Genomic DNA, 27,474 nt, shown 5'->3' with positions numbered 1-27,474 from the left:
CTAATTTACCCGCTAATCTCTCTAACCTACGCATCCTAGGACTCTAAGGGGCAATTTTTAACCTGGCCAATCAACCTAACCCGCACATCTTTGGACTGTGGGAGGAAACGGAGCACCCGGAGGAAACCCACGCAGACACGAGGAGAATGTGCAAACTCCACACAGACAGTGACCTGAGCCGGGAATCGAACCCGGGACCCTGGAGCTGTGAAGCAGCAGTGCTAACCACTGTGCTACCGTGGATTACTCTGGGATTACTCTCTGATTAATCCTGGATTCCTCTGTGATTTCTCCAGGATCACTCTGGAATTACTCTGGGATTAATCCTGGATTACTCTGGGATTACTCCAGGATCACTCTGGGATTACTCTGGGATTAATCCTGGAATACTCTGGGATTACTCCAGGATCACTCTGGGATTAATCCTGGATTACTCCAGGATCACTCTGAGATTACTCCGGGATTACTCCAGGATCACTCTGGGATTACGCTGGTTTCTGTGTTGCACCGCCCTGGGCTGTGACGCTGTGTGAGGGTTGACGGTAGGTTTGCTCCGACTCCGGACGCTCAGAGGCAGGGTTCAGAGCTGCGGGGCAATGGCTGAAGCCCCCGCTGTCGCTTCCTTCGAATTCAACATCTTGTTGGCCACAGATTCCTACAAGGTACAGTGAAAGTTTAGGTTCGCTGCCGGGGAGCAGGCACTGGGTCCGGAGCCAAGCGTCAGGTTGCTCATTGTCATCCTCATTATTACCTGTGTGCCGGGCTACGGGAGGCTGGCTGAGCAACTTCAGCCTTACAAATGAGCAATAGTCCCACTGACACCCACCACTGACAGTGACTGCAGCTGCAATAGAACAGCTGGCAGAATGCGTCCAGCTTCTATTATAGAAGTTCTACATTTTATGGCCACTAACTCTTTTAAGTGGGAGCACAAAATGCTGGATCCAAACACTTTTGAATCCTGGTTGACACTTTTTACGATGTGGAGATGCCGACGTTGGACTGGGGTAAACACAGTAAGAAGTCTCACAACACCAGGTTAAAGTCCAACAGGTTTATTTGGCAGCACCAGCTGACACTTTTTAAACCCGCGTTTCTTCACTAGGATGCAAGATTTGTTTTGAAGTGCACACGTTTAAATTCCGAAACACAGCCAGCCTTGTTTCTCCCCAGTTGAGCTGGGATGAGAAAGTGAAAAATAGCTCTGGGATACAAAAATAACTTGTGCCTTGAAGCATCTGTTGCTCTAACGCAAGGCCCAGTGGACAAGTGAATAGGAGAGTGCTCATCTCTTATCTGGAGCATAGAGTGATGGTTCAGAGTGTGATTTGTCAGTTTGGAATATAGCCATTCTTGTCGTTCAAGCAGGCTTTTGAAACTGTCTCAGATAGGTGAAAAAATCTGTTTGCAGTTGTTTAAAAGGGTTTGCACATTATAAGTACTGATGAAGTCCAATTTAGCATTAATTGCTCATATACATAAATATATGGGTGGCATGGTGACACAGTAGTTAGCACTGCTGCCTTACAGTGCCAGGGACCCGGGTTCAATTCCAACCTCGGGTGACTGTGTGGAGTTTACTCGTTCTCCCTGTGTCTGTGTGGGTTTCCTCTGGGTGCTCTGGTTTCCTCCTACAGTCCAAAGATCAGCGGGTTAGGTGGATTAGCCATGTTAAATTGCCCCTTAGTGTCAGGGGGATTAACAGGGTTACGGGGATAGGTGTCGGTGCAGGCTTGATGGGCCAAATGGCCTCCTTCAGTACTGTAGGGATTTTGTGATTCTATGATAAGGATTTTTTTAAAAGTGTTTGTTAATGCTGAAGAAAGAAAAGCAGTCCTATCTACTTAATTGGCTGTAAAGTACTCAGATGCCTGGTGTTTGTGTAAAGCATGATGTAATTTTATTGGAGAGGATTCTTCAAGACAGGATTGACTCCCACTTGGAAATAAGTGGACGTATTAGCAAGAGGCAACATGGTTTTGTGAAGGGGAGGTCATGTCTCACTAACTTGATTGAGTTTTTTGAGGAAGTGACGAAGATGATTGATGAGGGTAGGGCAGTGGATGTTGTCTACATGGACTTCAGCAAGGCCTTTGATAAGGTCCCTCATGGCAGACTGGTGCAGAAGGTGAAGTCGCATGGGATCAGAGGTGAGCTGGCAAGGTGGATACAGAACTGGCTCGGTCATAGCAGTGGAAGGGTGTGTTTCTGAATGGAGGGCTGTGACAAGTGGCATTCCTCAGGGTTCAGTGCTGGGATCTTTGCTGTTTGTAATATATATAAATGATTTGGAGGAAAATGTAACTGGATTAGTAAGTTTGGGAACGACACAAAGATTGGTGGATTTGCGGATAGCGACGAGGACCATCAGAGAATATAGCAGGATATAGATCGGTTGGAAGCTCTGGTGGAGAGATGGCAGATGGAATTTAATCCGGACAAGTGTGAGGTAATGCATTTTGGAAGGTCTAATACAGATAGGAAATATACAGTAAATCGCAGAACCCTTAAGAGTATTGATAGGCAGAGGGATCTGGGTGTACAGGTACACAGGTCACTGAATGTGGCAACGCAGGTGGAGAAGATAGTCAAGAAGGCATACAGCATGCTTGCCTTCAACGGCCGGGGCATTGAGTTTAAAAATTGGCAAGTCATGTTGCAGCTTTATAGAACCTTAGTTAGGCTGCACTTGGAATATAGTGTTCAATTCTGGTCGCCACATGACCAGAAAGATGTGGAGGCTTTGGAGAGGGTACAGAAAAGATGTTGCCTGGTATGGAGGGCATTAGCTATGAGGAGAGGTTGGAGAAACTTGTTTTGTTCTCACTGGAACGACGGAGGTTGAGGGGCAATTTGATAGAAGTCTACAAGATTATGAGGGGCATGGACAGAGTGGATAGTCAGAAGCTTTTTCCCAGGGTGGAAGAGTCAATTACGAGGGGGCATAGGTTTAAGGTGCAAGGGGCAAGGTTTAAAGGAGATGTACGAGGCAAGTTTTTTATACAGAGGGTGGTGGGTGCCTGGAACCCGCTGCTGGGGAGGTAGTGGAAGAAGATACGATAGTGAGTTTTAAGGAGCATCTGGACAAAAATATGAAAAGGATGCGAATAGAGGATATGGTCCTCGGAAGGATAGGGGGCTTTAGTTCAGTCGGTGCAGGGTTGGAGGGCCGAAGGGCCTGTTCCTGTGCTGGAAATGTCTTTGTTCTTTGTTCTTTATAATTACATGCCTTCGTTTTACTTTGCAGAAGTATTTCCTTTTCACTCAAATAACTATTGGTTTAAAGAAAATTACATTAGTCACTGGAAAATTTCATTTGAGAACTGATTCCGCTTTTCATTCTAAAAACTGTGGATAGTCTTTTCAAATTTAACCACCTGGTATTGAAATTCTGAAGCCAAATCGTTTATATTTATTTGAAGCAATAGTACCATGTTCTGAGGTTCCTCCGTGTTTGAAATGTATTGAGCGTCAAAGTTAAAAGGATTACTGCACACTGTGAATGTTTTTTTTGTACCAAATTCCTCAAATATATAATTTAAAGTCACATGGTCTGGAGAGCAGCTGTTTAATTGTTAATGTAAACTTACTGCCCACGTCTGCCTGATATAGGATAATTTCATTACTTTTTTACTGGAGAAAGAAGCTGCACCATATAGGTTCCAACATGCAAAATAAGTGTGGCCTTGCCAATCCACACTCTAAAATCAAAACAATACTGCAGTGGTAATGGGAATCTACAGTCAGCCCACCAACCTGACTGGAGAAAAGTGGAATAAAGAAAGTAGCCTTCCCCCTAATTTCTCTGGAGTCAAGCTGGGCCATAATGTCAAATTTACCTATCACTTTTTAGTGTTGTGAAGCAAAATCCCTTTGCCACATTGCTTCATTTGCAGTGTGCAGGTAATCTTAGATGAAAGGTTATCATCCTTCTCACAGTACAATTTTCACTCTTGATCGCACAAAGATCTTGATCGCACAAAGAAAAGCAGGATATAGAAAAGTGATTATTAAAAAGCTATGCCACACTCGACCAGTTTGGAAAACAGTGTAAATATTACTTAAAATCCTGAGAGCAGAGATTGTACCCAATAGCAATCAAAGATGTAAATTTGTATTATTGTTGCTTAAATATATTTACAACCACCTTGACATTTTATTTTCTATTGCCTTTTTTTTCAAAGTTTTAAAGGTTATTTATCAGTGTCACAAGTAGGCTTACATCAATACTGCAATGAAGTTACTGTGAAAATCCCCTAGTCACCACACTGCGGCGCTTGGGTTCATTGAGAGAATTTAGCATGGCCAATGCACCTAACCAGCACATCTTTAGGACTTTGGGAAGAAACCGGAGCACCTGGAGGAAACCCACTCAGACATGGAGAGAACGTGCAAACTCCGCACAGACAGTGACCCAAGCTGGGAATCGAACCCAGGTCCCTGATGTTGTGAGGCAGCAGTGCTAACCACTGTGCCACTGTGTTTTCCCAGCTGCATTTTGTAGCGCAACATTTTATTACTCTGGAAGTATCTTAACGTTATTTTTTAAATATAGCAGTAGTATTTAATTCATTCTCAGAATATGGGTATTTCTGGCAATGCTGATATTTATTGCCCATCCCTAGTTGTTCCTGAGAAAGTGATGGTGTGTCTTTTTTTCATCTTAAACTACTATCGTCCATATGAACACACTTTCACAATGCTGTGAGGTAGGGAGATCCAGAAGTTTGACCAACAATGTTACAGGAATGGGAATATTTGTCCAAATTATGATCATGTCTGCCTTGGATGAGAATTGCTGTCCAGGATAGCTTTGAGAAATGATGTGCTCTGCATTATTCTTACGCAGCCTGGAACAGCATTCTTGTTCTTCCTGGTCACATAAAAATAATCTTTAGAAATAATTTTTGGTGCCTTTTCCTGGTTGTCCAGCGAAATTTCAATCAAGGTCAGCCAGTTGTCCAGATTTGCTCATCTGTACCCGTCAGACTTGAGGAAGGGACCAGAGGGGACAGGAACAGAATAGAAGAGAATGAAGGAGTCAAAGTATCAAATGGGCATCAAAGGTGGAAATGAAGGGGGTGTTTGAACAAGTCAATTTCTACAGAAATTTCACAATACATGGAGGATAATGAGTTGGGAAGTTGAGAAATTGAAAGTTTAATTGATATTAGAAGGCTCTATTGCCTGAAACAGTGGTCAGTTTCGTGGTCAGTGGAAGCTCCCTTTGAGAATGGCAGCGACTGGAATTGTTCAGTCATGTAGCTAACAGAATTACAATCTTGATTTTTACAGTTGGATTATACTAATGCCATGACATTGTGTCTGCCTGTTAAATGATTCTTTGTAGTCAGAACTAGATAACCGTGGAGGGATTGTAGTTTGATTATTGACAAGATCTGATATAATTGATCTTTCCTTATTCTGTCTAACCGTGTAGTATAGCTCTTCTACACAAATACTTTTTTTTACATTCTCTTGCTCCACTCACACTCTCCCTTGCTTTTTCTTCTGCCCTCTTTCACGCTTCATTTCTCCTTTCCTTTCTTTCTCTTCTCTCCATCTTTGATTCATAGAATCCCTACAGTGCAGAATTAAGCCATTCGGCCCTTCGAGTCTGCACCAACTTTCCGACAGAGCACCTTATCCAGGTCCTATCTCTGTCACCCCACATACTTACCCCCAACCTACACACCTTGGGAAACTGAGTGACAATTTAACACATCCAATCCACCTAACCTGCACATCTTTGGACTATGGGAGGAAACCCATGCAGACATGGGGAGAACGTGCAAACTCCACACAGACAGAAATCCAAGGTTGGAATTGAACCCGGGTCCCTGGAGCAATGAGGCAGCAGTGCTAACCACTGTGCCACCGTGTTGTCCAAACTCTTGACAACTTGATCTTTTAAAACCTTGTGAATGTGACTATGCTGCCTTTCCCATGTTTATTCCTGAGGTGGGAAAATTTTACTTTGAGACTTAAAGCTATTGATTAATTCTTTGACACTACAAAGATTTATTTTGTTTTCTCAGGTTACTCATTTCAAACAGTATCCACCAGACACCTGCAAAATCTACTCATATTTTGAATGTCGTAAAGGAAAAGCTGATGAATTCAAAGAGATTGTGTTTTTTGGATTACAGTATATCCTGAAAAAATATCTATCAGGTAAAATATTTGTTGACCAGGGATTTAAAAAAAACAGTACTGTAAACTATTGAGCAGACCAATCACAATGTAGTAGAACTTCTGATCTTATTTGTATTTTTATAAGCTATCTGGGAGGTGGGATGCACGGTAACACATCCTCAACTAGACTGAGTTCAATGAAAATCGTCCCAGAGTTTTAGCTATGCTGCAGATTCCTTTTATAAGGCCCTATGCTATAGCAGCCAGCGCTCTAGTTAAACCTCCTTGCTGCCACAACATGCTAAAGCAAAATACGATAGGTGCTGGAAATCTGAAATATAAACAGAAAATGTTGGCATCTGTAGGGAGAGAGAACGAGTTAATATTTTGGATCCGGGAGTTCTGATGAAAGGTCACAGATCTGAAATGCTGGGGCAGAATTTAATGTTTCTGGTGCAGCTCCCTGGTTGGGAAAATTGAAGGGAAACCATGTTGCCACTGTGGGGAAGGCTCAACTGGAGAGTGTCTGGCGTACTGCAGGGTACTAGAGCCCTGGCGGCAGAAATTTAACCTCTCAAGCTGCCAGCCAATCAGAGGCTGGCAGCTTCTCTTTTTCGGCAGTGCTACTGGGAATTGGAGGCAAGATTAAGGGGTGGCTTTCTGCAGCCTTCGCCCTTTCCGATGCCAGGTCACTCGATTGGGCACCAAGTCTTTTTAAAAAGGGGACACCCTTCCCCACACACCTAACTGTCCAAGAAAGCCGCAGGCAAAATCTTTGAATGACAGCATTGGGGACGGGAAGGCCATACCACATCCCTAAGCTACCAATAAATCCTGGTGGGGGTTTGGGGATAATTGGTGTCAGTTGACTCAATGATGAACCTAATCGACATTCCATCACCAGCAGCCCACTTTCCCACAATGGCCAGGTTTCACTTCCATCTTAATTGCGGGAATTTCTGCTGCTGCCGCCAGGTGATGATTAAGTGGGCCTGGCCACCATTTTTCCCACCACAATGGGCCAGATTAAGTTCTGCTGATTAACTTACTTTTTCCTCTACAGATGCTGCTGAATATTTCCAACATTTTCTGTATTTTCTTTTGTAAACTGTTGTTTGCTGCCATCGTAAAATTATTCTCCAAATTTAATTTTTTTTCTGAATCTTATTCCTTCCACTTATTTGTTGTGCTCTTGTTCATCCTGATCCCCCACTCCAGTTCCCAGTGGGTTGAGGACGTGGTTCTATTTTTTTCAGATGTTACAATCTCGAGGGACAGCAGTTTAAAAATAAATTTAAACTTTTTAGTTATTAACTCAAAGAATTACACCACAAGATTTCATGTTTTGTACAAAACATGTTTACCCTACATAAGTTAAACAAAGCAAATACTTCCAATTTGAGACTATATTTTGTAAATGCTTTTTCTGTAAATCTGTAAATCTCAACAGGACATTCCCAGTTCTATTTTCATTTCCATCTAAGCTTACCCCTGTTCGTTATAGGATCTTGAGGGTTCCTCTTCTGGGATCAAACCCAAGCTGTGCCACAGCTCTCAGGAATTCACTTTGATTCTCCTCTGTGTTCCTGATATTCTGCAAGGTATGGGATTCTTGGGGTCCTTACACTAGCATCCAACTAATGACCCTCCAATTCTTCTTAAGTACCTCATAATTGTGGACACAATAACTCAAACATGGGCTTCACTGCTCTTTTGCTTAGTGACTTCAACTCCAATATCCCTGATTTCTGATGGCCCGTTTGATTCTCTCTCTCTCTGCTTCTCAAAGATGCTCCCAAGCTTCAAGAGTCTGTTTCCAAGCTGCCAGTTTCAAAGCCTGTCTCGTGCTGACTAACATATTCTATTAGAAAACATACTTTCCTGCAATCTAATCCTACAGTAATGTGGTACATCTTGAGTTTTAGATAGAAATTTAAACCCATTAGCTCTGATTTCAAACCTGTCCTTTAATCTGAAAAGTATATGATTACTTTAAGAGCTCTATTTACCCGTTGCTTTAACCCCTTTCTTTGATCCTGGGACCCACATGAATAATTTAGTTAGGGAGACAACTATAGACATTTTATCGCTAGGAAGAAACGCAGAAAGGGATGACCCATAGCTTAGTGTATTCATACTTCCACTCCTGACCTCTTTAAATCAACGTAGACCGTCCTTTGAATGTCAATTGTCTTATGCCTGTTTACCAGCTTCTCTCCAAACCAAATGCTTCCATTATGTTACATTTGCAACTCCAATTCCCAATCTAAAAGTCATACTTCAAAAACATATTGATCATGGAATTAGACACTTTTGCAATCCAAGACAGCTATGGTAGCAGATTAGCTTCCCTAGATATTTACCAGATTTTACCATTGACCTTATGGAACAGGAATACAAATTTTGTATGAATTTCATTGGTTCTTATTCTTGCACCATTTCCAGCAAGTTGGGAAATGACCAAGCCTTTGCAGTAATCTGAGTTTCATTTACAAATTGCAGTTGCAGCTTGTTGCTATCACAATGACCAATCTATTTTCTACTGGCATTCAATTGCCATATATCATGAATGCTTGGAATTCTATGGACATACAGCCTCATTGGCATTTGCAATTACTACAAAATAGTTCCAGGCACTTGGCAGGGTAAAGGATACATTTCACATAATTGGAATTACTATGTTAAGCAGAAATATGGCTAATGTAGATTGCCGTTTACACTGTTGACCATATTTTACCATTTAAGTAGAAGGTTTCATTTGGTCTTTTAATAATTGGTGCAAGAGGAGCTCAATTTTGATTTGTCTCTTGGTAGCTAGGGGCGTGCATACAATCAGTACCTAACTGTTTGTTCTGAGGCATTCATTCAAGCATTGAGGGTGGCATGGTGGCACAGTTGGTTAGCCTGCTGCCTCAGCACCAGGGGCCCGGGTTTGATTACCAGCTCGGGTCACTGTCTGTGCCATCATATTGTACATGAGGTTTTGATGGGTGATGTGCCAGTTGCCTCTTACAACTGTTCCTTCCACAATCCTGTACGTTCTCCCTGTATCTGCGTGGATTTCCTCCAGTTTCCTCCCACAATCCAAAAGATGTGCTGGTTAGGTGCATTGGCCATGCTAAATTCTCCCTCAGTGTATCCGAACACGTGCCAGACTATGGCAACTGGGGGATTTTCACAGTAACTTCATTGCAGTGTTAATGTAAGCCTACTTGTGACAAATAAATAAATTTTGTATTGAGGGTATCTGCTTCCTGGAAGACCTTCCACCATTTGAGTCCTTGCCTTGACACATTACCATTTTGTCTTGTTAATAAACCTTATATAGGTTCAGTTGTGACAGAGGAAAAGATTCAACAGGCCAAACAAATCTATGAGCTTCATTTCAAGCAGTCTGTTTTTAACGAGGAAGGATGGCGATACATTATAACGGTAGAAAACTATCTCTTTACTAAATTATTAGAATGTACAAGTAGTTCTATTTAGATCAATCTAATGAGTGTATTCAATTCAGAATGGTTTTCTGTTATCATTTTAATTATGTATTATTTTCACAGTTAAACTGTAAATACAGCTATGCCACTTTCAGTAATGTGATTTCATGCTTGAATATCAATCAGTACACACACACCTTGAACTTGAGTTGCCCCTGTTAAATAGGGTATTATTGTTTTGGGATTTAAATGATCTCTCTCAGCAGCAACTGCCGTGCTTTTATTCCCTGTAAGGCAGAACTTGTGCTGAACTTTTTCCACTCTGTTAAAAATGCATCCTAGGAGCTAACAATTGCACTGCTCAATGTAGTTGTGGGACTTGATTAAAAAATATATTGTCCATGCACTGGAACACATTAATGTTCCATAGCAGCTTGATGGCCTCCACAAATGCCAAAGTCAGGTGGAAATTTTCAGTGCTTGAAAGAAAAATCCGTTTGATTTCTAAAGTCTACAAAAATCTGTGAAACTTTTTTTCATTATTGTTTGTAAAATTAATTTAGATTGACTTCTTGTCTCTTTTCGATCTTGCTTTAATCTATATCTGAAATTATAGGCTACTGTTTGTTCCCGCAGTGCACTTATGCACAGTCTGTTAAGGCGGTTTTTATGTCCTATTGAGTGAAATGGACCTTAGGACTTTTTATTACAAGAAAATACAATGAAGTATGGTTCGATAATAAAAAGCAAAATACTGCGGATACTGGAGATTTGAAATAGGAACAGCATATGCTGGAAAAGCTCAGCAGATCTGGCAGCATCTGTGGAGAGAGAAACAGTTAATGTTTTGAGTTTGTATGTCTCTTCAGAGCTGTACAGTACGATCCATTTTTAACTGAAACATGTGATCTGAAAGTGCCCTGAAATCTTCTTATTTCAGCAACACAATGGACATTTACCAATTCGTATTAAAGCCATTCCTGAAGGAAGCATCATTCCTCGTGGAAATGTCCTTTTTACAGTGGAGAATACGGATCCCAAGTGCTTTTGGTTGACAAACTACATTGAGGTTTGTTTTCACTGCTTATCATTAAATCTTGATGCTCGATCTTATCAGAATTCCAAGGGCCAGATCATCAGCGTAACGTTAGCAGCTGCCAGCAACAGGAATGGTACAGCTGTTGTGCACCCCTCACCACGTATTGGGGGTGATGTTTGATAAAATATGGTGGTGGACAAGCCCCTGGAGATAATAGCTTAAGCTAGATATTTTAGTGAAGAATGGAAATCCATTTCACAAGTGGCAGAATCTTCTTCTCTTCAGTGTCCCAGGTCATAAAATTGACCTGAATTATTTTTGTGGACCTAATTTCAGCCTCTCTTAGGCATGCTGTATATTGGGAGCATGAGAGATAAGAGTAGGAGGAACTCCAGTGGCTAATGCCAATGCCTTAAAAATATTTGAAGATTCGATTTCCACCACCTTTTGAGGAAGAGCTCCAAAAATACCTCCTATCTCTCTCCGAAATGAGTGACCCTTTATTTTTAAACAGTGGCCCAAGAAAATTACCCATTTATGCTCCACTCTCGTGTTTCCTGTCAGTAAGCCAATCATCTATCCATGTCAATATGTTTCCACAATAACCTTTGGTGTGGCATCTTATCAAATGCCTTCTGGAAATCTAAATACAGTACAGTATACCCATCAGTTCCCCTTTATCCCCAGCACCTGCTACTTCCTCAAAGAATTCCAATAAATTGGTTAAATATGACCAAACAATACCATGTTGACTCTGCCTGATTATCTTGAATTTATCGAAGTGTCCTGCTATAATGTCGTTAATAATGGCTTCTAGCATTTTCCCAGTGACAGATATTAAGCTAACTAGCCTGTAGTTTCTTTCTGTCTCCTACTCTTTTTGAATAAATTCGCTGTTTTCCAATCTAATGGAATCTTCCCAGAATCGCAGGAATTTTGAAAATTAAAGCCAGCACTGGCCCTGAAACAAGTAGTGAAGCTCTGCCTTTGAGAATCTGTAAATTAAAATGAGCTATATAGACTGCATTAAATCTTTCCCCAGTAATAATCAAGCAAAAATGAATCTATATGCTTTCTCTCAACAGACCATTCTGGTACAAGTCTGGTATCCTATCACTGTCGCTACCATATCGAGGGAATTTAAGAAGATTCTAGCTCAGTACTTATACAAAACATCAGGAAGTCTGGATAGTCTGGAGTTCAGATTACATGACTTTGGTTACAGGGGAGTTTCTTCTCAAGAGGTACTATTATTTTACATTTCATTTCAACGTTGGATGTGATTATCTTTGGTGCTTTATGATGTAATTTTGATTTGAGATGACAAACAAACCATTCTGATGCGCATGATTGCAATCACACCTGGGCGATAAAAATAGGAAACATGAACTTGGGAGGTGTTTCCACCCAATGAGACAAGTCTTGGTAGGTTTTGTTCAGATAATTTCTTCACATTTGTTGGGTTTCACTCTTTCCATGGACTGGATTTTACAACCCTCGCCAGGCATATTTTTGTCCACCTCTGCGCTGTCCCCATATTACACAAGGTGGACAGGTACTGATATCGGCAGCCCATCTGTCACATTTAAATAATTAAAGGTAACTTCAGCTTTTTACTGATTGACCAAGATACTACCCAGCCCGCCCAATAATACAGGTGACACTATCAGGTGGGAATGGGCTGTATGTGGCTGAATTGAAAAAGGGCAGGAAGGAAGAGTGAGGCGGGGGGGAGGGGGGATAGTACCCTGTGTGCATCAGGGGAACCCCTTCACTCCTCTCCACTTCCCTCCAAGACCTTGCCCTCGACCTCCTGGGGTTCTTGGGCCCTTCCCACCCTAAAAGCCTGGGACTTGCCTATCCCCGGCAGCTTCCTGCTCCTCTCTGTAGTCCCAGCAGCACCCTGAGCTCTGGTACTGCTGGGACTACTAGAGCTAGTGGCCTAATCAGATTAACTGGTACTTCTCAAGGCGGGGACGGGACGCAGGGATTTCCTGCCGCTGAGGGAGGGGGGGGGGGGGGGGGGATGGAGAAGAGTTCCACTCTCGCCCTGCTTTCCCCAGTTAAACTCAGCCCCATGTTTCCATATGTAAGGGAATTAGTGCTGCTACCTAAATACGTCAGACTGTAATTACTTTGACATCTTCTTCTGTATTCACATGAGTCAAAGGATTTCCTTCTGCAATGTCGAAATTGAGCTTATTAAATAAAACATTCCAATGAAATTGACAATCTGTTGTGCTTACAAATGAAGGGTGACTTTCCTTGATTTGTATTGAATGCATTGGAGAAACAAAATGCACAGAATATTTAAAAATGGGATTTTTGGGGCAAATCAACCTGATTTTTCCTCTATTTTAAAGTCACTGAAGAACAATTTGATGAAATTCTTCTCGGAAATGCACCTGTTATTACGGTGGAGGAAGGGGGTTAATGTAAACAGTGCTAATTTCATCTCTCGCCACCTATCTGTAAACAGAAAGGCGTTTTGATTTGTTTCCCTTTTTATTAATATTTCCCAACCCCTCTGGTTTTGATGCAATCCAACTTGCTGTTAATTTTCTATTAGTAACCCCGCAGCAAACTCAAGATAGGATGAACTCAAAGGGTTAGTTTATTTGCACACGCTCAAAATGTAGGACGAAGGTTGTAATACTACCTCCATACCCTTAACAATAAAGAAAATAAATATTCGGTCACATGGGTTCCACAGTCCAGAATCAAAGTCCAGTGAGGTATTCATTCATGGAGGTTTGTGGGCTGAAAAACCAGTGTTGTGAAATTCATTTTTCTGGTAGCATGGGATAGGCATGAAGAGATAGATCTGTCTTGTAAGCAATGGCACAAAAGTTTCAATAGAAGCAGTGTAGATGGGGCCAGGTGTTCAACCTGGGAAGAACCCCTTCATATGGTAACATGGTGAACAACAGACTGAGCTTTGCAGTTCAGCAAAGCAATAGGTGGCACTGTGGTTAGCACTGCTGCCTCACAGCGCCAGGGACTCGGGTTCAATTCTGGACTCGGGTCACTGTCTGTGTGGAGTTTGCATGTTCTCTCCCTTCTTGCGTAGGTTTCCTCCGAGTGCTCCGGTTTCCTTCCACACTCCAAAGATGTGCAAGTTAGGTTGATTAGCCATGCTAAATCTGGCATGTGGGAGGCTTTCAAGTGTAAGTTGAAAGGGATTCAGGACTGGCACATTCCTGTAAGGATGAAGGATAAGTATGGCAAGTTTTGGGAACGTTGGATAACGAGAGATATTGTGAGCCTAGTCAAAGAGAAAAAGGAAGCATTTGTCAAAGCTAGGAGGCTGGGAACACAGGAAGCAAGTGTGGAATACAAGGAAAATAGAAAGAAACTTAAGCAAGGAGTAAGAAGAGCTAAAAGGGATCATGAAAAAGCATTGGCCAGCAGGATTAAGGAAAATCCCAAGGCTTTTTACACATATATAAAGAGCAAGAGGGCAGCCAGGGAGAGGGTTGGCCCACTCAAGGACAAGGGAGAGAATCTATGCATGGAGCCAGAGGAAATGGGCAAGGTATTAAATGAGTACTTTGCGTCAGTATTCACCAAAGAAAAGGACTTGGTGGATGATGAGTCTCGGAAAGGATGTGTAGATAGTTTGAGTCATGTTAAGATCAAAAAGAAGGAGGTATTGGGGTTCTTGAGAAACATCAAGGTAGACAAGTCCCCAGGGCCTGATGGGATATACCCCAGAATACTGAGAGAGGCAAGAAAGGAAAGTGCTGGGGCCTTGAGAGAAATCTTTGTATCCTCACTGGCTATAGGGGAGGTCCCAGAGGATTGGAGAATAGCCAATGTTGTTCCTTTGTTTAAGAAGGGTAGCAAGAATAATCCAGGTAATTACAGGCCAGTGAGACTTACATCAGTGGTAGGGAAATTATTGGAGAGGATTCTTCGAGACAGGATTTATTCCCACTTGGAAATAAGTGGACGTATTAGTGAGAGGCAACATGGTTTTGTGAAGGGGAGGTCGTGTCTCACGAACTTGATTGAGTTTTTCGAGGAAGTGACGAAGATGATTGATGGGGGTAGGGCAGTGGATGTTGTCTACATGGACTTCAGTAAGGCCTTTGACAAGGTCCCTCATGGCAGACTGGTGCAGAAGGTGAAGTCACATGGGATCAGAGGTGAGCTGGCAAGGTGGATACAAAACTGGCTCGGTCAAAGAAGACAGACGGTAGCAGTGGAAGGGTGCGTTTCTGAATGGAGGGCTGTGACAAGTGGTGTTCCTCAGAGATCAGTGCTGGGACTTTTGCTGTTTGTAATATATATAAATGATTTGGAGGAAAATGTAACTGGATTGATTAGTAAGTTAGTAGACGACACAAAGGTTGGTGGATTTGCAGATAGCGATGAGGACCATCAGAGGATACAACAGGATATAGGTCAGTTGGAGACTTGGGCGGAGAGATGGCAGATGGAGTTTAATCCGGACAAATGTGAGGTAATGCATTTTGGAAGGTCTAATACAGATAGGAAATATATAGTAAATGGCAGAACCCTTAGGAGTATTGATAGGCAAAGGGATCTGGGTGTACAGGCACACAGGTCACTGAAAGTGGCAATGCAGGTGGAGAAGTTAGTCAAGAAGGCATACGGCATGCTTGCCTTCATTGGCTGGGGTGTTGAGTTTAAAAATTGGCAAGTCATGTTGACGCTTTATAGAACCTTAGTGAGGCCGCACTTGGAATATAGTGTTCAATTCTGGTCGCTACACTACCAGAAGGATGTGGAGGCTTTGGAGATTGTACAGAAAAGATTTACCAGGATGTTACCTGGTATGGAGGGCAATAGCTATGAGGAAAGGTTGGAGAAACTTGGTTTGTTCTCACTAGAGTGACGGAGGTTGAGGGGAGACCTGATAGAAGTCTACAAGATTATGAGAGGCATGGACAGAGTGGATAGTCAGAAGCTTTTTCCCAGGGTGGAAGAGTCAATTACTAGGGGGCACAGGTTTAAGGTGTGAGGGGCAAGTTTTAAAAGAGATGTACGAGGCAGATGTTTTACACAGAGAGTGGTGGGTGCCTGGAACTCGTTGCCGGGGGAGGTCGTGGAAGCGGATACGGTAGTGACTTTTAAGGGGCGTCTTGACAAGTACATGAATGAGATGGGAATAGAGGGATATGGGCCCCGGAAGCATAGGGGGTTTTAGTTAAGTCGGGCAGCATGGTCGGTACAGGCTTGGAGGGCCGAAGGGCCTGTTCCTGTGCTGTAATTTTCTTTGTTCTTTGTTCAAGGAGACTAGCTGGGTAAATGTGTGGAGATACGGGGATAGGATAGGATTGTTGTTGGCACAGGCTTGATGGGCTGAATGGTCTCCTACTCCATTGTAGGGATTCTATGATTCTAATATCACTGGTTCCACAAGCCAGAGTGTTCCACAATCACTCTATCTCAAGCTTTGATTATGCTCATTTTTGTATTTGAGGGAGCTAAGTTCCTGCTAAAGTCCTTCTGAGTAGACTGTTCATTGAGACCTAATAACTGTCTATCCATAAATTAATACTATTCAGATCAAGGTGTTAGAGGAAATGCTCTTGGGTGTTCACAATGGAACAATGTTATTGGGTAATATAATTATATGCTAGCTGACAATAGCTCTGTAGTTGGTTCTGTTAAAGCTTAAAATAATATGTAGATCTGGTTTCCACAGACAGACACATTCTTGGATATAAAGTGTTCAGGAAAGAGAGAAAGGAGAAGTAGTGGTAGTATTGATTAAGGAGAATATTACAGTGCTGGAGAGAATACGTGTTCTAGAGGGCTCAAGGACTGAATCTATTTGGTTTAGATACCATTATACTGTTGAGTATATTCTATAGGCTACCACCAATAGGAAAGGTACAGCAGAACAAATTTGCAAGGAAATCAGAGGTGTAAAAGCTAAAGGGTAGTTATAATGGGGGAACTTCAATCACCCTAATCCATTTCCTATACTACAATATTGACTACACTTCAAAAAAGTACTTAATAGGTATAAAGCTTTAAGATAACCTTAGCTCGTGAAAAGTGCTATATAAATGCAAGTCTTTTTCTAATATCTAAAATAGATCCTTAGATGTCCAAAATCATAGAAAGTAATTTATACCTGAAAAAAAGATCAGTTTGATAGAAATCAGATTGAAAATACAAGTGAGAACCAGGCGGTAGAAAGTTAAGAGGGTAAGTGGGAAAATATATCAGAAAAGCAAAAAGAGAGTATGAGAAGAGACTGGCAGCTAACATAAAAATGAATCCAGAAGCTTTCTATAGGACCAAAAAGGGAGATTTATGAATGGAGGCAGAGGGCATAGCTGAGGTACTAAATATCTACTTTGCATCTGTCTTTACGAAAGAACAAGACACTATCATTGCATTGCATCACTGGAAACATTGATAAACATTGATACAGTGGAGCTATTAGAAAGGCTGGCTGTACTTAAAGTGAATAAATCACCAGGACTGGTTCAGATGTATCCAAGGATACTGAGGGAAGCAAGGGTTGAAATTACTGAGTTACTGGCCAGAATCCTCTGACCTTCCTTAGATAGCAGGGTGGTAGCAGAGGATTGGAGGTTGCAAATGTTACATCCTTGTTCATAGGCTCATTTGGCAGCACTTTCAACTCTGTGGGTAAGGAAGTTGGAAATCATTTGCTGGTGTTGGTTTGTGAACCTCACTTAAGAAGGTCAATTGATAGGTATGTTCTTCAAATGTCTTTCACCAGCTAAGGGTTTTTCATTTACTGAGGGATTAATCCAGCTACTGCATATGTTTATGCTGTTCTCAGCTAATCATGGTTCAGAGGTGACTTTGTTTTTCTCCTGCAGTACCATGATCTCTATATTTAATATACCAAATACATTAACTTAATTTTTTGTTGCTGCAGATCCAGCATTTGCTTTTATGATATTTTGTTTGGTCTATTCCTTCATTCTATCTGAAATTTCTGATTTGTTATGACATTCACCTCTCCCTTGAGATTACGTAACTGCTGTTTTATCCCTTCGAAGTCAAATACAGAATTCACTGCAGGCGAACAAACTTATTTCACAGCAAGCTAATGTTGGGCGAGTAGAATTTTTATAGCAGTTAGTGGGTCAACAGCTGTCAGATGAAGTTAAACTCTATTCCACTTTGTAGCCAATAAAAAATGCACAGAATCTCTAAGACAACCGGGTGAAGCAATCCAGACCTTCATTTAAACAATTTATAGATGTTTTCCGAAAATGTCAGTTTTGACATATTAGTATTTCAAAGGTTTACTTTTTATTGATGTTACTGTGACACCACTGTAATATGTGGGAAATAAATGGAATAAAATGAAACCATCTCTCTCTCCCCCCAATCCTTTCTCTTTGTAATCTTACTGTATAAGTTGGCAAGGGCATTGTAACAATTCACTGAGATTTGGCTTTCTAGTAGAAATTGGGTGCCCCATACCAGTATTTGTGATTTGGCGGTAACTGGCAATGTCGGATACCTGGCCTGTCATAAACACTGCCGAATGTCCTTAAGTATTAACTTGTTCTTGCAAGTTGTTCCTTTCAACCACCTGAGGGTTATAAAAATAACTGGCTGGACATTTGTGTGTCCCAGATTTTGGGCACTTGGCCCTCCCATGCTGGTTCCGTTCGAGGTGGGCAGCAGGAAAATTTGATGTGTTCACTTCCTCTGCATAATTGAAGCATATAACCAAGAGGGTTTTGTATTGTTTTCTCCCCCTTTGTGTTGGTGGATGTATCTATGCTCGGCAGGGGAGCCAAGCATTGTTTTGCAGATACCATGTGGTGCAGCCAACCTGCTCTTCTTAAAGGCAGGCTGTCCATCTTAAAGAAAAGCAGCATTGCATAACATTAGAATTTAAATGATGAAAAACTGGACACCAGGGCATAGAGAGGATTTCACGATGACATTTGCAATGCTGGAGGCATTAGTCGAGGAGTTGGGCAGAAGGAGAAACAGTGTAGTTCCATGGAAGACCGGGTGACTTCCTGTAAAAGGAGTGGACGCAGTGGCTTGGGGAGGCATTTGGAACCAAATACCTAACAGCAGCACCACAAGAAGCCTAATGACCTTTTTGTGGGTGTTCAAGGTCAGTGAATCTATCTTCACATGACATCTCATACCCTCCAAACCACTAACCTCTCATACTGCTCAATGCACCCCATCACTCAGCCATCAGTAATTGCTGGCACACAGGACTCACTTTCAGATATTCCACCCTACACACCCCATCAATGTTGCCAATCTCATGTATCACTGACTCCATACACCTTCAGCTATTAAGCTATGGCAGCACTACACAAGCACTGACCTTCTGCTGACTCTTTTGCAGGACAAAGCGGTAGGTAGTAGAAAATAGCAGAATTGAATTAGTGGAAGAGATGGCTGTCAGCATCATGGAGGCACAGTGACAGAACCCATGTCATCTGCTGACACATTGAGGATGACAGTATGTTCCTACTTTATGCTCCTTCCCAACTCACTGTCGTCCTGCTATCCAGCAGGATGAGAAAGCTGCAGGTTGTGTGAACATGACCTTGTGCTTCTCACCTTCCCCTTACCTCCGCGCTCTCAGTTGTTGCTTTTGATATGCAAGAATAACTGGCTGTTCAGCATAGCACAAGTGAAGAGGTCCAGCTCCTTAATCTGACACACTCAGCCACCAGTCAGGTACTGCTGCTACTCTGCTTGAAGGCTGGTATAGAGTTGATAAGTCATGTGGGCATGAATAGACTGCGACCAGGCTGGGGGTCAAGGATAGTTCACTTATTGGAGGGCATGGTTGCCTTTAAGAAGAGCAGGCTGGCTGCACCACATGGTATCCGCAAAACACTGTTTAGTTCCCCTACTGAACATTCATACATCCACCAACAGGCCAAGCAGGTACCACTCTGTGGGAAGGATGTACAGACCCGGGGACATCATACCTCAGTCTGACAGCGAACCAGTGCTGAATGTTACCTCGGTTAAGCTGTAAGGTGGTGACAAACATATGTCGCGTGGTCCAGGAAAAACTCGTGCCACACTCCATCGACACTTATGCTCTGCCTGTGAGTGTAATGAGGGAATTCTGCGTCGCTAACGTAATTGCTCTCAGTTCCTTTCTTTTGTCTCATGCTCCTTCCAGGGATCATTAGGAGACCTGTTTGGTGTATACTTCAGCCCACAGTCAGCAGCACGTCACTGCATTAAGGCTGTAACTAATGCCCTGTTCTATTCTCTCTATGGACTGCCATTAGCACCTTTTAGCCTTTCCCCTTGTTTTTGTGGCGATAACCTCATCCTTCAATCCCTCACCCTACAGTGTAAATATCTCCCACTTTCTATGCCTTTTGGCTTTGATAACGGGTCATCTGGACTCGAAACGTCAGCTCTTTTCTCTCTGTACAGATGCTGCAAGACCTGCTGAGATTTTCCAGCATTTTCTCTTTTGACTTCAGGAAAACTATGTCTGGCTTCAATTGGATGATCCTGGTGTTCCTGTCTCTCTGGAACTTCCTTTATCCGTCCGGGTAGGTGGGGTGTTGATATAGGCTTGGATTTGTTACAGTTAATGCTGGAGGGTTTGCCTTATCTTGTCAGGAGAAGGAAAGCTATATCTCTCCCTGAGATACCCTGTTGCTGGGTCTCTTGACGATTCTTCTTCTCTTTGTCAGTCGGGTTTCCTTGGTGGAAAATGGATTAACTTTTCCAGTGATGGGGAGCCTGATTATTGCTTCTGATATGGCTCAAGAGGAGGGATGTTTGTAATGTTGTGAGACTAAGAGAGGCTTATGACTCCTTTGCTTACTGGTTCCTGTACATGAGCACATACTCTGACATGATACATCTTATACCAATGGCAGTATCTTGATGATCTTGATATCCCCCTTTTTTCTCGGTTGTCCTTTTATTACTGGGAGATCCTGGGATGCTGAGTTAGGCCCCAATTGGCTGTATATTTCCCCACAAAGAAAGCCGTATACTGTGTAGTTCTGTCTCTGTTATCCTATGGAGGAGAATGTGCACCATGGGACCATGTGCTCATGATTGTGTCCTGTTATCCTGAGATCCCTTACTCTCTCTGGTATCCTTTCTTTATCCATATCAGAGGAGACACCGACCATAACAATTGCAATGATTGATAATTTGAATCATTTGCATGAATATTTGCTGGTCTTTTCTGTATGTTTATGTGGAATAATGATTAATCTGTATTGTCCTGGATTTTGGGAATTTGTTGCGTCTTGTGGTAAATTTAAAACAGAAAACTTCCAATAAAATATCTTTTTAAAGAAAAGAAAGTTTGTCATCTTCTCCTTAGGCAGTTCCTTGGGGTCGAGGATGATTACTTCCATGTTAAAAATGAGTTCTGATTGAAGAATTCCATGCGCCACCTACAGTCTCTGTCCCGGTTGGGCTAGACGCTGTTTGGAGGAGCTGGTGGATGAGGTGCCTGGGTTGCCAAGTGCTCCTCTCGCTATTGACATTTGGCTTCAGCTTCCCCTCGGCGATTAAACCCTAGTGCTGGAATTTTACCGTCTTGCCCACCCAAGGCTTTTAAGATTCCTGCCCGAGGCCAACGGAGAATGCCGTTCTGCGAGCCACGCCTGCCCGATTCCGAGGCGGACGTGCCGGTAAAATTCCGTCCTAGGTGTTCGGCTCCTTCCCAAATGCTTTTCAATTCCGTGTACTTACATGCACTAATAATTTTCAGTTTATCATTAATTGTGGGAATGTGAGATTACAATGCAATCTCCTTTATGTAAATAAATAACAAAGTTTAACAATAACAGTAACTCAGCAGAACAGTAATAACTATGAAAACAGGAGCACGGGTAAAACAGGTCTTGCTTGCTGAACACAAGACTGAAAAGCCCTCCACAACCCATACATGCTCAGGACCCTCAATGGACACCAGTAAAACTATTACATAGAAGGAAGGCTTATAAAGCACACTTCTTACAATGACATTCTATAATATTTCTTCTTCCCCCCACCCCCTCCCCCAACTTTCAGGCTGGACCCTCTTTGTCCAACTGTGAATATCCCCTTTCAGCCTTTGTCAGTGTTCAAGATATAAAACGGATGGGTTTTCGGACCCGTCCTCCATGAGATGAGAGAGTACTGCCCCCACACCGTAGGACGAAGCATCACATGACAGGATATGTTCCCTGTCTTGGTGAAAATGGACTAGCACATTAGCCGATAGAACTTTCACATCTTTGAAAATCTACTGTATGACTCCCACTTCCATTTGGTTTCCTTGTACAGAAGTAGGTACAGTAGAGCCAACAATGGCGACAGGTTTGCCAAGAATTTTCCATGATAGTTTATCAAACCCAAAAATGACCTGAGCTCAGCCACATTCCTGGGCTCCAGAGCTTCCTTAATGGCTTGAATTTTCCTCTCCACAGGAGATGAGTCTTGTGCAATGATTCTGTGGCTGAGATACTCTGCATTTTGTGTCTGGAAAATGTATTTGCTCCTCTTCAGATGCAGTCCTGCCTCTGAAAACCTTTTAAAAACTTGATCCAGATTGCTGAGGTGCTCCTCTTCTGTCTTCCCTGTGATGTGGAGATACCAGCGTTGGACTGAGGTAAGCACAGTAAGAAGTCTCACAACACCAGGTTAAAGTCCAACAGGTTTATTTTGGAATCACGAGCTTTCGGAGCGCTGCTCCTTCATCAGGTGAGCCTGATGAAGGAGCAGTGATCCGGAAACTCGTGATTCCAAATAAACCTGTTGGACTTTAACCTGGTGTTGTGAGTCTTCCCTGTATTTAAGATGTCGTCCAAGCAGATGGCAACCTGAGGAATGCATTGAACAGGTTGCCCATCATCCTGTGAAAAATCGCCAGACTGGAGGATAGACCATAAACCCAATGATTGAATCTGACCAACCCTTTATGCATGTTGATGGTCACGCACTGCTTCGAATCTTCCTCTAGCAAGAGTTGTTGATATGCCTGGCTCATGTCCAGTTTTGAAAACATCTTGAAAACAAATTGAAAATAAGTCTCCCACCTTAGGTAATGGGTAAGCATCTAGTTTGGAAACCTGGTTAATGGTGAGCTTGTAGTCACCACATATGCACACGATACCATCATTTTTAAGGACAGGAATGATCGGAGGATCACGTCCGAAGATTAATCTCTGCTGGAGTTTGTTTCTTCCCCGCCCAAGTGGAGACCCGGATTATAGGCCTTGTACCCAGGCCTGTACCCTGGGTTCCCGGCTTGGGTCACTGTCTGTGTGGAGTTTGCACATTCTCCTCGTGTCTGCGTGGGTTTCCTCCGGGTGCTCCGGTTTCCTCCCACAGTCCAAAGATGTGCGGGTTAGGTTGATTGGCCATGCTAAAATTGCCCCTTAATGTCCTGAGATGCGTAGGTTAGAGGGATTAGTGGGTAAAATATGTAGGGATATGGGGGTAGGGCCTGGGTGGGATTGTGGTCGGTGCCGACTCGATGGGCCGAATGGCCTCTTTCTGTACTGTAGGGATTCTATGATTATTCTATGAAACGGAGCTGCCTAGTGAGAAAACTGCATAAGCTCAATGATTCCAAACCTTTGCAGCCATTCCAACTCCCCCTCCACTTTCCTTCTCATGGCATGGGGCACTGGTCTGGCCTTGAAAAGAGGAGTCTCCTGCAGATCTACATACAAGTAGTATCACATAAATTACCCAGTTCTTCCTTGAACACATCCGGATAATTCGTAACATCCTCGGTCACCTTTGCGAGCTTGATCTTGCCCCAATTCAGTGGAATTTTGCTTAGCCAGTCATGCCCTAGCAAACTCAGTCCTTTCTTTTGACCAGAAGGAGGTGTGTCCTTGCTTCTTGACTATATGGACTTCCAATGCCCAAGCAAGGGCATGGACTCTCCAGTGTACGTCCGAAGATTAATCTCTGCCGGAGTTTGTTTCTTCCCCGCCCGAGTGGAGACCCGGATTGTAGGCCTTGTACCCAGGCCTGTAGCCTGAACTTTCCAGATGAAGGAGTAGAGTGAGAAAGATCAGTTTATTAATTGCAGATTCGTATTGTTTTAGCTCCACTCATGATCCAGTGTCAGGGTAACTGTTGTTGGAATTAGTTATGTGTGAATATGGTATTGATCAACTTGGAGTTATTTCAGTTTAATTCAGGATTAATGAAACTCTCAGTAAGTAGATGAGAAACTGTTACTTACCCTGGTATATAACTCTATGCCTGTGTCCTTCAGCCAGGTTAGCACCTGTGGGGATGGAAAATGAAAGTGGCCAAGTCTATTAGCATGTCATTGAAAAGGTCACCGCTGATGCAGCTTAGTTCTGTTTATATCAATATCCATTGATCAACTAAAGGTGCTGCACGTCACTCAGCATGATCCAGTTACATTTGTTAGATTGTGCTGCATGCACAAGGTCTTAATAGCTCCGAGGGGGCAGCGGGGGAGGGGAGGTGTCTGGCAGGAAAAGAGAGGAAAGAAAATGGAAATTGTGCATCTGAATGTTTACTACAGTCATATGATGAGCTCCATTAAAGGTTTAGCTCAAAGTATTGAAAGCAATACCTTATTTTACTCTTTTGTCAGCAACAAAAGTTCTATTAGGGAGCAAACTGTAACACAGTGTTGGCTTGGGTCAAGTAGGCCTCAAATCAGCAAGGTAACAAAAACTAGCAAAGTGTAATGTTACTGGAGTAGTAACCCAAAGACCTGGAATAATGCACCGGAGAGGAGTTTAAGTCCCATAAAGGCAGCTGGGGGCATTAAATGGAATTGTTAAATTGAGGGCAGGAGCAGTTGGATAGTGGGGTTTCCTGTCTTGCCACTGACTCCCCTTGCAATAAACACCAAAGTTCCATTTGACTTCCTCAACACATCCAAACGCTGTACCGACATACCAACCTTTTGTGAATCGTGCACTGGAACACGCAGATCCCTCTGTATCAGAGAACCCTGCCATCTCTCTCCATTCTAATAATACACTGCTTTTCTCTTCTTCCTGCTAAAGTGAACAAGTTCGCATTTTCCCACATTATATGTCACCTGCCAAATTAGCTGGGCAATTTAACCAATCTGAACCTATGAATGATAACAGGCAAATACTGAATAAGCCTTGTTGTTTTAACAGAGGGAAATTTAATGGATTGATACCTGTGCTAAAGTTGCAGATGGAAAAAATACCATGAAAATGCATTAACCATTTCTCGCTCAGTATGCCCAACAATAAATTTTTACAACCAAAATACTCTTGCATCTGATTAAACTCAAAAATTGTAAATGTATAAAATCTGAATACCAAAGATCGGTTATGTGAAGAGATTGTAGAAGTTGGGATTGTTCTCCTTAAAGCAAAGAGGATTAAGGGACAACTTCATAGAGGGATTAAAAATTATAAGAAATGTAGGTCGATTCTCCCTAATTTGTAACAAGTGGGTCTGTAACCAAATGTCATAGATTTAAAACAAATGGCAGGGAGAATGAGGTGGAAGATGTTAAGGTTGTTCAGATCTGGAACACATCACCTGACAATGTGGCCAAATAAGATTCCACAGTCACTTTAAAAAGGCAATTGGGCATGTACTTGAAAAGGTCTAATTTGCAGGGTTATAGGCAGATATCAAGGTGTGGCACTAAATTGGACAGCTCTTTCCAAGAGCTAGCAATGATGGTGGATGGATCAAATGGACTCCTTTCTGTTCAGTAAGATTCAGTGATTCTGTGGCCCCTATATTGACAGGGGCTGATTTGGTAAGCAAGGGGCAAAATTTTGATTAGTAAACCATGACCTTTGAGTTTCCCTGCATGATGTGGAGTTTTAACTCCAAAATGTGTGACTTTTGTTTTAACGAGATCTGAGTTCAGTAAGCAGGAGTGTCTTCAGCTATTTTCAATCTTGTGCAGCAGTTGGTATCACGCTGGTGCCTCTGTGGAGCTGACAGCCATGTGGATAGCATGTGTCTGCATGTGGATAACATGTGTCTAGATGCGGTTAGCATGTGTCTTGATGTGGCCATCCCATTCAAGCAGCGAGGGAATGGATAACTGTTAAAGAAGATCAGGAAAATAGTGCTGGAGTTCCCTCTATGCATCTCACTCTCCAAGCAGCATTCAGTTATGAAATAGAATAAAAAGTAGCATGGATATGAAGTTAGCTGAGTGACAGGAAATAGTAGTGGCTTGTTTTTTCAGACTATAGGCACCGGAGTACCCCAAGGAGTCAGGCCTGGGACCACTGTTTTTCTTGATCTGTATCAATGACTTACCCTTGTGTGTACAGAGCACAATTTCAAAATTTGCAGATGCCACAAAGATTGGAAGTGTTGGAATTTGTGGGGAGGGTAGTGATGGACTTCAAGAAGATATAGACAAGTAGGTGGAATGGGAGGACACGTGGCAAATGAAATTTAATGCAGAGAAGGGTGAAGTAATGTATTTTGGTCAGAAGAAGGAGATGAGATAATATAATCTAAAAGGTTCAATACTAATGGAGTTGCAGGGACTGACACACCTGGGGGGAATATGCACACAAATCACTGAAGGTGAAAGGTCAGGTTTAGCAAGTAGTGAAAGAGGCACACAGGATCCTGAGCTTAATAAAGTGCGACATCAACATCACAAACACAAAGGTTATGGTGAACTTCTGTTTAAAAAAACGGTTCAGCTTCAACTGGAACGTTGTGTTCAATTCTCGTCACGACAGTTCAGGAAAGATATGAAGGCATTAGAGAGGATGCAGAAATAGTTTCTGAGAATGAGAGACTAAAGTTGCAGAAGTAGATTGGAGAAGCTGAGTTTCTTCTCCATAGAGAAGAGAGGGGTCAGGAAACAGGTGGTTTGTATTTCTGGATATTAGAAAGCGGGCATAGCTTTAAGTGAGTTTAATTTTGTTTCTGTAATTGTGTGCTGAGAAAGGGTTAAAAGTTTAATTAGATTCATGTTAAACAAAGGTGATTGCACATCTGTGGAGTTTGGTTTCATTTCGTACTGTGCCTGCATTGTGATAAGAGAGTTTACGACGTGAAAACAAGCAAGTGTTAAAGAATGACTAAACTGTTGCTTAGCAATTAGGGGGCACTTTAGGTTAGAAATAATTATTGAGTTTAGCTTTAAGCTGGACCCAATTGCAGTTGGGACTAGGTAGCTGGAGGGAAGCAGTTCTCTCAGAAACTGCCAGAAGAGAAGCAGGACACTGGAGTATGGGCAAAAAAGCAAGTCCCAGAAGTTAAAGAACAGATTGTTCTGGAAACCAGGGAATGAAAGAGAAGTTTCAGGAAGACTGCAGTCAAAGGGATAAATAAACTGGAAATTGAATACGGTACTGTTTCACTAAAGTTAAAGAAAGGGGCAGAGAGAGACTCTCAGCTTAAGTTAGAGCTGAAAGGTCCAGGTGAAGTTGGCTAGTGAGAAGCCAAACAGCCAAAGTCATCCTAATGCTGGTGACTTTAGTACATCCTTTGAAGCAGTGGTGTTCTGTTGGCATGGCTGGGTATCTGAGAGATTGTGTGGAAGTTTTAATGCACATGACAATTCAAGGCAGAGGAATACTGAAAGGAGAAATTGAAATCCTGGAAGTGGATCCTTGGTGAAGGCTTGGTGAGAGAAAGCATTATTTGGGAGAAGAATCAAAGGCATGTCTTTTCGAGAGTGGAGTTTGGAAACCTGCGTGTGGAAGCCAGAGTTCCAGTGCGATCACTTGGTCACAGTGTAATAAGCATCTGGGGAGATTTGATGAGAAATCCGCAGAAGTTGCAATGAGTGGTGTCTGCCACTTGTTTTCAAAATGGTGTGTGTCTGTTGGTTTACAGGAACTATATACTTACTGAGAACAATATAGTATAAGATATATTCTGTAAATTGTGTTATTTTTAGAAATCTCTGTGCATTTGTGAAAATAT

General features: G+C 42.4%; 1 protein-coding gene across 1 annotated transcript in view; it reads left to right on the top strand.

Moving 5' to 3' along the window:
- Positions 1–591: 591 nt before the first annotated feature.
- nampt2 (nicotinamide phosphoribosyltransferase 2) overlaps positions 592–27,474 on the top strand; it is a 50,354-nt gene continuing 23,471 nt past the window's right edge. The window contains exons 1-5 of the mRNA XM_078203224.1: positions 592–662; positions 6,039–6,174; positions 9,464–9,567; positions 10,510–10,638; positions 11,694–11,852. Of these exons, the coding sequence (XP_078059350.1) occupies positions 597–662; positions 6,039–6,174; positions 9,464–9,567; positions 10,510–10,638; positions 11,694–11,852 (594 nt within the window). The 5' untranslated portion in view covers positions 592–596. The remainder of the gene's footprint in view (positions 663–6,038; positions 6,175–9,463; positions 9,568–10,509; positions 10,639–11,693; positions 11,853–27,474) is intronic.

The sequence above is a fragment of the Mustelus asterias genome, chromosome 3, assembly GCF_964213995.1.
Source record: "Mustelus asterias chromosome 3, sMusAst1.hap1.1, whole genome shotgun sequence".
Lineage (NCBI taxonomy): Eukaryota > Metazoa > Chordata > Chondrichthyes > Carcharhiniformes > Triakidae > Mustelus > Mustelus asterias.
The sequence above is the reverse complement of the archived record's forward strand: the minus strand, read 5'-3'. Positions and strand labels throughout refer to the sequence as shown.